Source organism: Archocentrus centrarchus, chromosome 24 (assembly GCF_007364275.1).
Source record: "Archocentrus centrarchus isolate MPI-CPG fArcCen1 chromosome 24, fArcCen1, whole genome shotgun sequence".
Taxonomy (NCBI): domain Eukaryota; kingdom Metazoa; phylum Chordata; class Actinopteri; order Cichliformes; family Cichlidae; genus Archocentrus; species Archocentrus centrarchus.
This window is the reverse complement of record NC_044369.1, coordinates 14,500,524-14,513,083: the sequence shown is the minus strand read 5'-3', so window position 1 is coordinate 14,513,083 and position 12,560 is coordinate 14,500,524. Positions and strand designations below refer to the sequence as shown.

The 12,560-nt window shown below is 41.2% G+C and overlaps 1 protein-coding gene across 6 annotated transcripts in view; it reads right to left on the bottom strand.

The window, feature by feature from the left end:
• The window catches only part of utrn (utrophin), a 187,694-nt gene that overhangs the window by 145,986 nt on the left and 29,148 nt on the right, over positions 1-12,560 (bottom strand). For 5 of the 6 annotated variants that reach the window (XM_030722455.1, XM_030722453.1, XM_030722452.1 and 2 more), the window contains 14 exons: positions 12,372-12,538; positions 8,391-8,621; positions 7,131-7,312; positions 6,466-6,616; positions 6,051-6,170; positions 5,726-5,827; positions 5,346-5,453; positions 5,010-5,189; positions 4,537-4,700; positions 4,280-4,403; positions 4,093-4,180; positions 3,153-3,397; positions 2,423-2,591; positions 1,054-1,181 (listed from right to left, as the gene is read on the bottom strand). The exons of the other annotated variant lie outside the window; for it this stretch is intronic. In XM_030722455.1, the coding sequence (XP_030578315.1) occupies positions 1,054-1,181; positions 2,423-2,591; positions 3,153-3,397; positions 4,093-4,180; positions 4,280-4,403; positions 4,537-4,700; positions 5,010-5,189; positions 5,346-5,453; positions 5,726-5,827; positions 6,051-6,170; positions 6,466-6,616; positions 7,131-7,312; positions 8,391-8,621; positions 12,372-12,538 (2,159 nt within the window). The remainder of the gene's footprint in view (positions 1-1,053; positions 1,182-2,422; positions 2,592-3,152; positions 3,398-4,092; positions 4,181-4,279; positions 4,404-4,536; positions 4,701-5,009; positions 5,190-5,345; positions 5,454-5,725; positions 5,828-6,050; positions 6,171-6,465; positions 6,617-7,130; positions 7,313-8,390; positions 8,622-12,371; positions 12,539-12,560) is intronic. 6 annotated transcript variants of the gene reach the window in all.

The following is a 12,560-nucleotide window of genomic DNA, read 5'->3' as shown; positions in this document are numbered from 1 at the left end:
CAATATAAAGCCCCTTGAGACGACTGTTGATTATCATCTCGTCTCATTTGGCTAAAGGCAACCTGGACTTGCAGATGCTGCTATGGTACTCCATGTTGCACTTATCAAGCTGACTGACAGGTTCAGCGGCTCCACACTGAGCTGTTAGGAGCTCCACGTTGCATGCACGGGCACGCTGCCCAGAATGCGCCTCGTCCCCACCCCCCCTCCCCGGCACCGTGCCCTATCTGCCATGATAACAAGAGCGCAGACTGAGCCACATTCCACTGAAGGATGGAGGAGGAGACAAGCACACACAACAACACACAAAACACCACACAGATTACAAATCTACACACCCTTTCCCTCTTACACAAAGGTTTAATACAGTGCAGAGGGAAGTGACTGGCTGATACTGAGGGGTCTGTTGTGCTTTGAGGGGAAACAAATGACAATGGCAGAAATTGATACACTGTACATAAAATAAAGAAATAAAGTAAATGCTGAGCATAAATGAATTTAAAAGTGTGCCATCAGCTAAAGTCTTCAGCAGCCTCTAAATAACAAACACAAAAACCTGGCTTTGACTTTCACTTCATTTTATCCATTTAGTATTCATCTACAACTCAGCCACAGCACAAAAATCTGTTAGAAAATCAAATACATACGTGAATTGTTAATTTAAAAAATGGAAATGGATTTGCATTTAACCACAAATTGATACAGCACTCAATTCTATACACTTTAAGCAGTTCATCTGATGTTCAAGGCCAAGAATCGCCACTTAACCTAACATGCATGTCTTTATACTGTGGGAAGAAAACTGGAGAACCCAGAGAAAACCCACAAAGTGCATTATTTGAACCAGGAAATGTGAGGCGACAGTGCTAAACACTGCAACACCGCGCTGCCCAAAAAGCAATCCAAAGTGGCTAAACAATGCCTAAAATCATCAAAAACAAACACCACTTGGTGTAACTGTACCCTCCTCACTGGAACTTATGTTCTTACCCTACTTGTCTGCTTGTCAGTTAGCAGAACATCTAAATTCAAAATAATTTGGTGAAAACTCACCTGTGCCCGCTCCACTGCCTCTTCTGTTGTAGGCACGTCAACTATCCCTTTTTTCAGATTGGCCAGCCTGGCTTCAAGACCCTCCACCACACTCTGTACCACCCGTGTGGCTTCCAGGTTAGCCAGGGCTGAAAGAAGGCGAGAAAGAGAAGATATTTTGAAGACATCAGAGGAGAAAAGACAGTATTGTGTTAAGGTGTAATAATGTTTGCACTGGGGATTAAGCATCATGGTTCTACCACAAGGGGGCAGTGAGCAGGTTTGGGATTTCCCCTCTGTATAGGTGGAGATGATCGTGTTTTCCATGCTCTAAGAGAATCCCAGATGTTTGACAGCATGCTTCTCAAAATAAGTTTAGATTTGCCTCTTCCACAAATTTTTTGAATGCATAATAAAACTCACAGCTGTTTTGCGACCAAACTGCCAAAGGTTCACAAGTGACTAATTTATCTTCATCAGTTAAAATGACTTTTCTTTTTATTCTTATTCTTATGCTCATTTTTATCTCCTGCCACTCCTGTCTGCCTTCTCCTGTGCTTCATTGTTAATTACAAGGTGATTTAATGCTTACATAACCTAGCTATGTTTATATACACAAGGAGCAAAGGTGGAGTGTAACTGTGGAAGGGTGGGGTGGGGATGGGGGGATAGAGAGGGCCCCAGCAAGAATCAAACCACCCTCAGGCAGAAACAAAAAGGTTTTCCTTGGCGCCCATCCAAACCCTCAGTGTCATAAAAGCCCTAGAGGTACAGCAAAACAGACAAGCAACACACACACACACACACACACACACACACACACACACACGTGCGCACACACACATACACACACCTACGGTCAGCAGAGCATTCAAGCCTCCCTTTATGGACTCTTTTTGGCCAGGAGCAGCGCATGTAAATTCCAGAGGTAAAACAGTGACTGATTTTCAGAACTGCTTCAGGTCCAAGTCATGTCCTCAGGTAGAGATGGAGCTGGCACAGAGGTATGATCTTACGCATAGTCACTCACGTACACACTTTTGGAGGCCATATAAGGGCATCATCTATTACTTGTGACTGGCCAAGGATTCATATAAAAGCCAAAAGTCAAATTTACACAGCCCATGTGGAACAGGGCTCTGCTGATCTTAACTATCACTCATTCAGTCTCCCTGTAAACCTGAAAGCTTTGCACCATGAACAACGAGAGAGATTAAAGGCGTTTGTTTTAAGGGAGGTTTAAATCTCCGGCCCTGCAGATCTCTGGAATAAGAGGGTATCTGAAATCTTTTAGGTCACTGGTAAAGCAAACGAACCCACTCAGAGTTTTGGAATTCATTTCTTCTGCATTCATTTACCAAATTATTTTAATGCACTTAAGCAGGAGTACCTTCATTGACTTCTTTTTCTCTGCTATGCAGCTGCTGCAGGGTGGAGGCATGATGTGCAGAAACCACCACCATGTTGTCTTTAAGAGAGGGCACGGCTCCCATTGATCCTGCCTCTGCAGACAGCTGCTCCAGTCGTGGACTGAAGGCCGTGATCTGAGCAAGTCGAGACTGAGAAGCACAAGAGGAAAGACAGAGTATGTTCATGTATCTGGAATAAGAAGTGATCACATGACCACACTTTGGTCAGTTAGCTTTCTTGAATATTTCACAGACTTTTGCTTTTTAATGATGCAGAATAATAAGATAGATATTTAATTATTTATTTATTTATTTGCAATTACATGCAGCTATCTAAAATAATTAGAGGAAAAAAAAACACTGGTACAGTGAGTTAGCTGACTAGTCTGGAAGTTGCCAGATGTCATTCTTTACAATGACAGGCTTTCCCTTCTTACCCAAAGGAAATGAATTTCAAACTGTGACACAAACTATTTCATCTGTCTTTGTGTATTTTCTGCAGACTTTACAAGCATTTAAATGCATCTTAATTTTATTTACTACATCCCTGCTGTGCCCTCATGCTTTTTGATCAGTGCTTTTAATGGTGATTCATCTTTGCTGTAAAAGCTGTAATACTTATAAAGAAACAACAGTTGAAGAGAGGAATTTAACAGGTGACATTTAGGATTGAAGTCACACAAAAGACATTCGGGTGTCTGTGAATCCTACCTGGCATTCTCCACTCAGGTTTCTGAGATCCATCTTGCTGCACTTTTCCACAGCCAAGGTCGAGTCCAGCCACCGGTCCTGTTCCCGCAAGACCTGGTCCAAGTCTGCAAGTTCTTTAGAAACCGCTCTCAGCCGGGTCTGCGTGCGAACCCGCTCACGGGCTGCCTGCAGCTCCCTCATGCAGACATCCCACTCAGTCTGGACCTGCTCTATGTTTGCCCTCACCAAGTCCACACCCACAGCCTCTATAGATGGAAACAGAGACACTGGGTCACATCGAATGTACTTAAACTGACTTTAAGCATCTGAGTGATTGAATGTGCCGCAGCCATTGTTTAATCTTTTCTGTGGGACCTCATAGCAGGTAACACTTGTAATAACACCGGTGGATAGAATACTGGGAAGCAGACAAAATGGATGAAAGAGCAACTGATGGAATAAAACAGTTTAATGGAAAGTTTGCCATTTAAAAAATCTACTCCGACTTAGCCCTGCCGCTCCACCACCTCTCGCTGCCTCCCGAGCAGTGTAAACACATAAAAATCCTGAGTGCCTCTTCATTTCATTGAGTGGTTATATGAAATCAGCAACTCTGCAGACTGACAGGATTTTATTACTCTGACCCCAAATACACAAACGCATGTTTAGACATCTGGCATTTAAAAATAAATAATAAAAAAATTTTTTTAAATGTAGGCTTGTAAATACCTACAAAATACAGACAGCTGCAGAAAAGTGGTAAAACCTTACGAGGAAAAAACACTTTAACAGGGAAATGGAAGATTTTTGTTAGAGACAGGGGTCGTGAGCTGCCTTAAGACAATAAATATAAGTCAGGATCTTTACACACTTTAGAGGAATATGTCTGACAAAACTTAGATGATCTGTTTATAATAATTTTATCATTTTATACTTTATAGTGAAAAAGGAATATTTTTACCTCTCTCTAGCTGATCCATCAGGCCTCTTCCCTCCTGGATCACTTGACTAAGTGAGGCTTCTTTTGCTTTGAGTTCCGCCTCCAAATCCTAAAGTGGTTGTTGAACACATATTTAAGTTTGTGTCTACAAAATATATATTTTTTTTAGCCAATAAGCTAAAATGGTTTTAAATATCCATAGGTCTACCTTTAGATTCTCCTGAAGGTCTGGGGTGTCAGGCGTAGTCTCAGGATGTGTGGTGGCCAGCGCCTGAGTGGACATCTTCCACGTTTTCATCCAACTCAACAGGTCAGAAATTTTATTTTCAAACCTGCACAACACAAAAGACAATATGTACACTGTTTTGTTTTTTGTGTGTGTGTGTGTGTGTGTGTGTGTCTTTTAAGCTTATGTTTTCTGGCAGGAAAGAGATTTATTCTGTGTGTTTATGACCCTGTTCTTACATTCTTCTGACTTCTACATCCGTCTCCACCAGACGTTTCTTTGGGGGAGCAGGTGGGGCCAGCTCCTGATCGGCAATTGAAGCGGCTGAAGCCACGGCAACTGTATCCACGACAACTTGATCTTCCACCTGAGTCATCCCAGCATCCGTCACAGCTTCCATTAGCTAAGGAGTGAGTTAAAGTATTCGTGAGAAAACGAGGAGGAGAAATCAAGCTTGGAAGTGACAAAAATACTTAAAAATGCTTTGTATACCTTTGATTTAAAAAAAAGAAAATACAGATAAACATAGAAATATGAACCCATAAAGTTAGCATTGCTGGACAGTGTGGACAGTTTTGAAAAACGCTGCTTTTATTTTTATTTTAGACCTGTTCTATAAAGTCCTCTTGACCAAGAACCCTTAAAGGAGCAGACGTTTGAACCACTAACCCTGTGAACAGCACACTTTACCGCCTGAGATACTGTCACACACCTGAAACGAACAGTCTTCTAACTTCTGCACCAAGCTGTCCCATCTCTGTGCCAGCTCCTCTGTGTCTGCCTCGATCTTGGCTCCTGCCTCAGCACTTCGCAGCAGCTGTATCACATCCTGTCCTGCATCAGACAGCTTGTCCAGAGTCCTCCTCTTCTTTTCCATGTCTTCCTTTAAAATCTAAAAGAATGAAAGATAAAAAAAAAAAAAAAAAAAAAAAAAAATCAAATCATACACTAAAGATGGAACGCTCATTGACTACACCAGAAACTAATATTTGCAGCACATTTTTCTGAGTAAAGGCTAATAAGTACAGAAGATGGGCCTAATACTTACTGCTAATTGACGCACGTTCGTATTGATTTCACCAGAGTCTTTAAAGTTGCTAGTCTTTACTTCATTCAAGGCCTTCTCCTTTTCATCCAACCACACTCTAAACAAACTCTGCAGAGTAGAAAAACATTCATTATAATTACAAACAGACACGTACTTCAGTCTGAGTTCATCAGATTAATATCCAAAAACACATGGATTTTCATCCAAGGGGAAAAAAAAAAAAAAAAAAAAAAAAAAAGAGGCTAATCAAAGTCAGAGGATCTAAAAAAGAAAAGCTCCTCTTTAGTACTTTTTAGAAAATGTCCATTTAAACAGGAGGGAAGAAGGGAAGAAAAACCTGTACAAGCTATGAATGTACTGTATAAGGATAAATATCCTACCTGGTCCGAATGAAGCTGTTGCCAAACCATAAAGACTTCCTGCAGCTTGTGCCACCTTTCTTCAGTCCAACGGCACACGGCTGCCCAGCGTTCACCCAAAGACTGAAGCCAAGATGAAAAATAAAATGAATTAAACCAGTAACTCATTAGTAAATATTCTTTTTATACCAGAGCTCATACACATAAAGAAGCAATTCAGAGCCACAAAACACAGATTAGGCATAAAACTGAGCACATTTCTAGTAATCACAGAACACACTAGAAGAAGACTCCTATTTGAACTGACAAAATGTCACCAAATCAGCTTCAAAGGCAGACAACTTACTTGTAATTGCTCCTCCAGAGCAGCAGTGGCACTCTCGCCGCTGTTCTCATCCACCACGACCACCATGTGTGTTAGAGAATTGACCTTTACCTGCTCCGCCTCCAAGTCATTCTGAAGTGCCTGTGTAGGAACACAAACAGTGAATTCAGCAGTGTCACATGTTACAATTAACGGAGCGGCTATTCAGTTTTATCGTGACTACATGGAGAAAGAGCATGACTCATGAAAGATTACGATCAAATGGGAACGAGTAATCACAAGACCAGCCTGTTTTAGAACAAGAGCAGCATACATGCACTAGGACTTTCTGGCATTGTACTTGATGCTGTCAGCATTAAATCAGTTACCCATGCTTCACTGGCTACATGCAAATTAAGCGCTTTAATAGCAAATATTAATGGGAAATTGTCCTCACCTTGTGCTGCTCTATCTGTTCTTTGTAGGCCTCCATGTCCTTAGCTGCTGGTTGTGTCTCTATCCTTCTTATGCGCTCTTCTGTCTGCGTCAGCCAGTCAGAAAGCTGCTGTAACTGCTGCTGCTGAAGATCCATCAGGACTTCATGGAGCCTGGAGAGGAAGAAAGTAAGGGCAGAAAGGCAGTAAAGTGAGCGCATAAAGGTAGAAAGGATATGTAAGCCATAAATTTCATAAACTTTAGGACAAACTGCCCGTTGAGTTTTTAACTGCAACAACACAGGAGCACAAAGACTGACTAACAAAGCTCAGGGTCAACAAATGCTGTAGTGGACACCATGAGGACAGCGTGCGTGCGTGCGTGCGTGCGTGCGTGTATGTAAACATCATAAACCTTGATGGCAAAAGCTGAGAGTGAGAACTGTTAGGCCTTTGGCGGCTCAAGGCTTATCATGTGTCATGTCTGGTAACTTGCAGCCCTGTCCATTCTTTACAGGGAAAAACTGATGGCTTGATGACACTGCACATTACACTGTAAAATGTTTCAGTTTTAAAAACAATTTGTCTTAAAACAGAATGTCTCCAACTGTTTCTGAGATAAAAATCAACAGATGATATTTAAACACCTCTATAAAACCAATGCAAGTGTGTGTGTGTGTGTGTCTACCTGGCCTGACGGTCCATGCTGTCCACTCGAAGGTTCTCCCAGCGGGAGTTGAGGAGGGTCATCTGTTCCCGGATTTCGTCTTCTTCCTCTTCTGTTAGGTTGCCCTGGGCAATCAGTTGATTACCCGCTTGCAGCACATTACCCACACTGCTCTGATGCGCTGTCAGTTCCATCATAAACGCCTTAAAAATGGAAGGTGTAGTAAGTGGGTATGATTTTAAAAAAAAATAAAAATCTCTATCTATGAAACATTTGCATCCTGAGAACATGAACAGAAGTACGAATAATAAAAGGCCTTTATAATCTGAAGTTTTTTGTTAGCAGTTGGCAGCCACATGCTAACATCTGGATGTGCTTTCTTCACTAGGTATAACATTAATGATGCCCTGCAGAAGCACTGAGCATTACCTTTCCACCCTCATATTTAAGTACTGCTTTAGCAACGAAAAAAAAGGCAGTGAGCACAAATGGAGGGGTGGGCTGTCAATTAGCAAACCAAGTCAATCAGAAAAGAGAAAAAGAAGGAAAAAAGCCTTTGAGAAGAAATGCAGAAGCTAATGTTGTTTGGTTTGTATGCTTTTATTTCACTGTAGCTGTGTGGAGGCCAGTGAACTGAGTTACTGTCCATTCCAGGGAGCTCTCTGGATGAGTAAGCATTTCTGGCTGCACCTCTGAGCCCTTTGTTTTTGACGAGGCTTTGCTGGCGAAACTGGAGTAAGTAAGGGAAACAAGGCTGAAACAAACTGGATGGATTTTTTTGGAGTTTCTGAAAAGCCTGGCTGTTAAAGCAGCTTTGGATCCTGTTGCGCTCTGTCTCACTAGCAGATTTCAGCTTTGACCTGGATTCCAGACGTTCAACTTCACAAATATTCACAGTTCAGCCGAGGGAATCCAGCCAAAGCCCCTTTACACACATACACCGACACAAAGCATGTAACTACGCCTTGTCAAGCAAGGAAGTAAGCTCTAGGCCAGGCACCATGGAGTGCAGTGTGTCACTGGAATTCGTGCCATTCTCAACATGTTAATGGCACGCACTGCTGTTTGTGGGAGGCCTCCATCTGTGGGATACTTTTGACAGTCTCAGTGGAGAGTGAAAGCCTAAATGTGTCACCATTTGTCTTAAAATTGCTTCTTCTCAATGTGACGTCTCAGTCCAATCCATTTTTTTTTCTTCTTTTTTACAGTTTCAGAGTTCAAGAATGGATGATCATACCTTACAAAAAGAAAACAAATGACAGCATAGCTGCATCTTCTTACTTCATGTGTGTGAAACTGCTCTTTGACTTCTTCCACATCGTCTGAGACCTCATCCTGAATGTGTAGGGCATCCTCAGCCGACAGCAGCCAAGTCAGAACCTCCTCCAGTGTAGTCTGGTAAGTGTCAAGGTCCACCTCCAGCAGGCTACCCTCCATCTCACCTTCCATCTCTGTCAGGGTGCTGGGGGTCTCAGGCCGGGGACTGCTGTGTGCTTCCTCCATCTGCACATTCTGAGAAATATTAGGCAAGGGATGAAATGAGGTTTGACCAAATTACAGATATCATTACTGAATTAGTAGGAAAATATTACTAAAAGCAGTAAGATATTTGATTTAACACCGATTGACTGAATGGAAGAATTGGCTCATATTTTGTCAATATACAGGGCACGTACACTGAAACATAACCATACCCAAGCAAGACTTCCGTTTGTCCTCTGTACTCATCTGCACACATCAGCTGGCGAGTTTTAAAATAGACCTAGACATCTAGAAGGGGGTTGTGCTGCACTTGAGCATGCAGTGCGACCTGCCCTGCTCAGCAAAGAAAATAAAAGAAAGACTCCAAGCCAATTATGGAATGGTGGGAAGTGCCCCTGGCACACTGGGCAGGTCAAACCTTATTTTTTTTTTTTTATTAAATTTTTATTGACATTCAGCATCCAGAAAATTAATATACATCTATTTCCAACCATATTGCATGTATCTGTCTGAATGTCCCATTTTTAGGGGAAAGTAATGATAGGATTAAAATAAAATTAAAAAAACAAACATAAAACAAACAAACAAAAAAAACCAAAAAGCACAGAACTACAAAAAAGGTACAATAGTACAATGAACTATCAAGAACATGAACGCTTGAGGGGAGGGGGTGGTTGTTTTTGTGAATCATGCATTAAATAAAGTTAACCAAAGTAGTATCCGGCCTGCGTGATATTATATAGTCTATCCATTTCTCCCATCGTGAATCAAATAGATCTGTCTTATGATTTATTTCTGCAGTTATTCTCTCCATCCTGTATATGTCCATTATAATGTCCATCCACATATTCAAAGTTGGGCTTTCCTGAGTGAGCCATTTTTTGGTAATAGCCTTTTTACCAGCCACTAGTAGGATATTAAACAGATATTTGTCTCTTTTCGGCCATTCTTTGGGCACCAGTCCAAAGAAAAGAACTTTACTCTCCAAGGGCAGATGGCTACCTAAAATGTCTCGTATTGCATTATGTATTCCCTTCCAGTACATTTTAATTGTCTGACAATCCCAAAATATGTGATAATGGTTAGCATTCATGCTTCCACAATTTCTCCAACAAGCTAGAGAGTTACCTTTGTACTGAGATTTCTGGTAAGGTGTGATAAAGTATCTAATCAGGCTTTTCCAGGGTCAAACCTTATTTTGGGAACAGCAGTAAGTTTGAAACACAGCATTAACCAAGATAAAGCTGGGTCTGCAGTCAGAGAGATGGGTGGTACAGCCTCAAAATAAAAAATACAAGGACATGACTGAGAAAATTAACATGTTACAATAATGCTGCACTTTAAAAAAAACTGATAAGCAAAACCTAATAGCAGATAAGTTAGAAGAGTAATTTCCATCCACTTTGCCAGTTCTTTTTAAACTGAACCACTACTAAGAATACAGCTATACTTCAACAAAGTCACCACACCTTAATAGCCAACTACACAGGCAAACTATTCCAGGCTTCCAGATTTGTAAAGAACCAGCTTGACAGTCCTCAACAAATCTGAATGAAGCTGCAGATAAAATCTCTGCAGTGGCAGCCGAGTCAAAGACGACAGAAATGGTAATGGGTGTGCAGGAACTGGTATAACAAATCAAACGGACCTTTGTTTTCCAGGCTGAAATTATACAGTGGTAAGGCCAGTGCAACAAACTCAGGAAAGGTCACCTGCTGAAAATATTCAATGACCTTTTGGATATTTTGGAATAAGTGACAAAAGAACTGTAAGCCCTTATGTTACATCAGTGAGGGCTGGCAAAGTCAGAGGAACAGGGAGAGAAATAAAGAGAGAAAGTGAGAAGGGAAAACTGCAGCCTTGGTGCATTTATTGAGTTGAATGGCTGTAAAATAGCTGTGGTCTGGCTCAACAGAACTCTTTATTATCACCAGATGATTTGCTCAACTCGGTCTATGCATTCATCACTTTTGCAGTTGTAACCACAGAGCATGTAATGCACTACCACACCAACAGCGCTCTAATAATCAATGATATTAGAATACAACAGTGATTGTTGAAGAATCTCTTATTTCAAGGTATCATCAATACTGACAACTATTATCAAAAATAAACATTAACAAATACGACTGAATAATATGAATGTAAGGAAATGTGGGAAACTATTTGCAAGTAATGAAATACAAAGAGCCCTTTATTTTTAACTCCACTCAGTCTCCCTAGCAGCAGCAGTATTACGCATTGATTCCTATGCAGAGAGAAAGTGTGCCAGGAAAGTAAACCCTTTGTTGGACCAATCAGAACATTATTTTAAAAAAAGACTGTTCCAGCATTCATTCCAGGGACGTGTGAAGAATGTGCCCATGGGCACTAAAAAAAAAAATTTAAGAGGTGGTTTGGGGATTTTCTGACTCTCTTAAAGGAGGTGCCCCAGAGCTATATGTGATTGAATGGTGCAGCAAGCTGGGAGGGGCTGAAAAACTAACAAGGTGAAAATGCACACATTTAATCAATGTGAGCAAACTCCTTTTTAAAACATAATACAAGGGCAAAAAAGAAAGTACTCGGAGTTGTGAAATCACAGTTAACAGGATAAAGCAAATTACAAACACATTCCAATCAAAAGTTTTTGAAACACTGGGCAAGTCCATTTAAATCAGAGTGACACTGGCTGAGTGGCACCTACCAGTGTAGTCACTCACTAACGCCACTCGGCCACCGGCACACCGACTTTAATGTTGAAACAACCTTCCCTGTCAGCTCCCTGCAAATAATCCCAGTCTCACCACTTTATTCCCCCATTTCCTTCCATCCCTTTACAGTTCTGTGTTTCCACCATGCAGCTTGGTCTGCTAGATAATGTCAGAGGGGTGAGTCATGGCTCTGCTCCCCGTTTCTATGTGCTTGCTGCGCTTTTCATGAGCATAGCAGGACAGAATGAAGGAGGCTGCTTTTTCCGAGTGGCACTGACTCACTGTATCTGCCAACATACAATAAGACACTTCACAATATTCCTTATGCTCGCACATAGCAACATCTGCGGCCTTCAAACTAAATATCAGAAACAAAGCACTGCAGCAAAGCAAAGGTTAGAGCTGGTACAAGTTCAATTTTTGCAACTAAAGCGTTTCTGTTGTTTTTAAAACGAGCTGCACTATCGTCTCTCCATGCATAGAAAAAGATAACAGTTTATTGACAGTAATGTCAGATAGGCAATGTCTGGAAGTGATACAGTTTACTGACTGGACTAAAGCAATTAAAGGACGCTAGTTTTATGGTTATAAGATATGCTACAAAGGCTAAAACAGAGAGGTAAAGTCCTCCTCTGCAGACTGACACAAGACCAAAGAAACAGTGAATGATATATAATTATCCCCGACCATATACTATCATACTTAAATAAATACAAAGGGCTTGAGTCAGTGCAAATGTTATTTGTGCATGTACAGTTTTGTAATCAAGTTAAAGTAATTCTGACTTTTGCTTTGTTTGGATTACTTGATGATAAAATAAACACGTATAGCAAAAAGATATGGATCAAGATGAACCTCAAACAGATATTCATCGTCTCTGAGGCTGATTCTGCCACAAAGCTCTTCCTCTTAACCCCTTCGGTCACGATACAAGAATTTTGGTTGACGAAAAAAAAAAAAATTTTTTAAATCATCTTCTGCCTAAATAATCTTTTTAGTCCAACACCTCTGCCCTAAATTTAATAGCTTGTTTTTCACCCATCTGTAGCATACATGTCAACAGCAACAGCTGTACTGTACACTTTACCTGGGTACTGAGTCCTGGACCTGAGTCTTCAGACTCCACTTTATATTTGCGCGGCAGGGTCTCCACTTCTTTGATGGCCTCCATGCTCACGTCCTTCGGCAGCACAGCGAAAAGTGACGTTAAATACATGAGGATGGACTTCTTATCTGGTGCCTGAACTGCCACGTCTGTGAAAGAAAGAGAGCATGA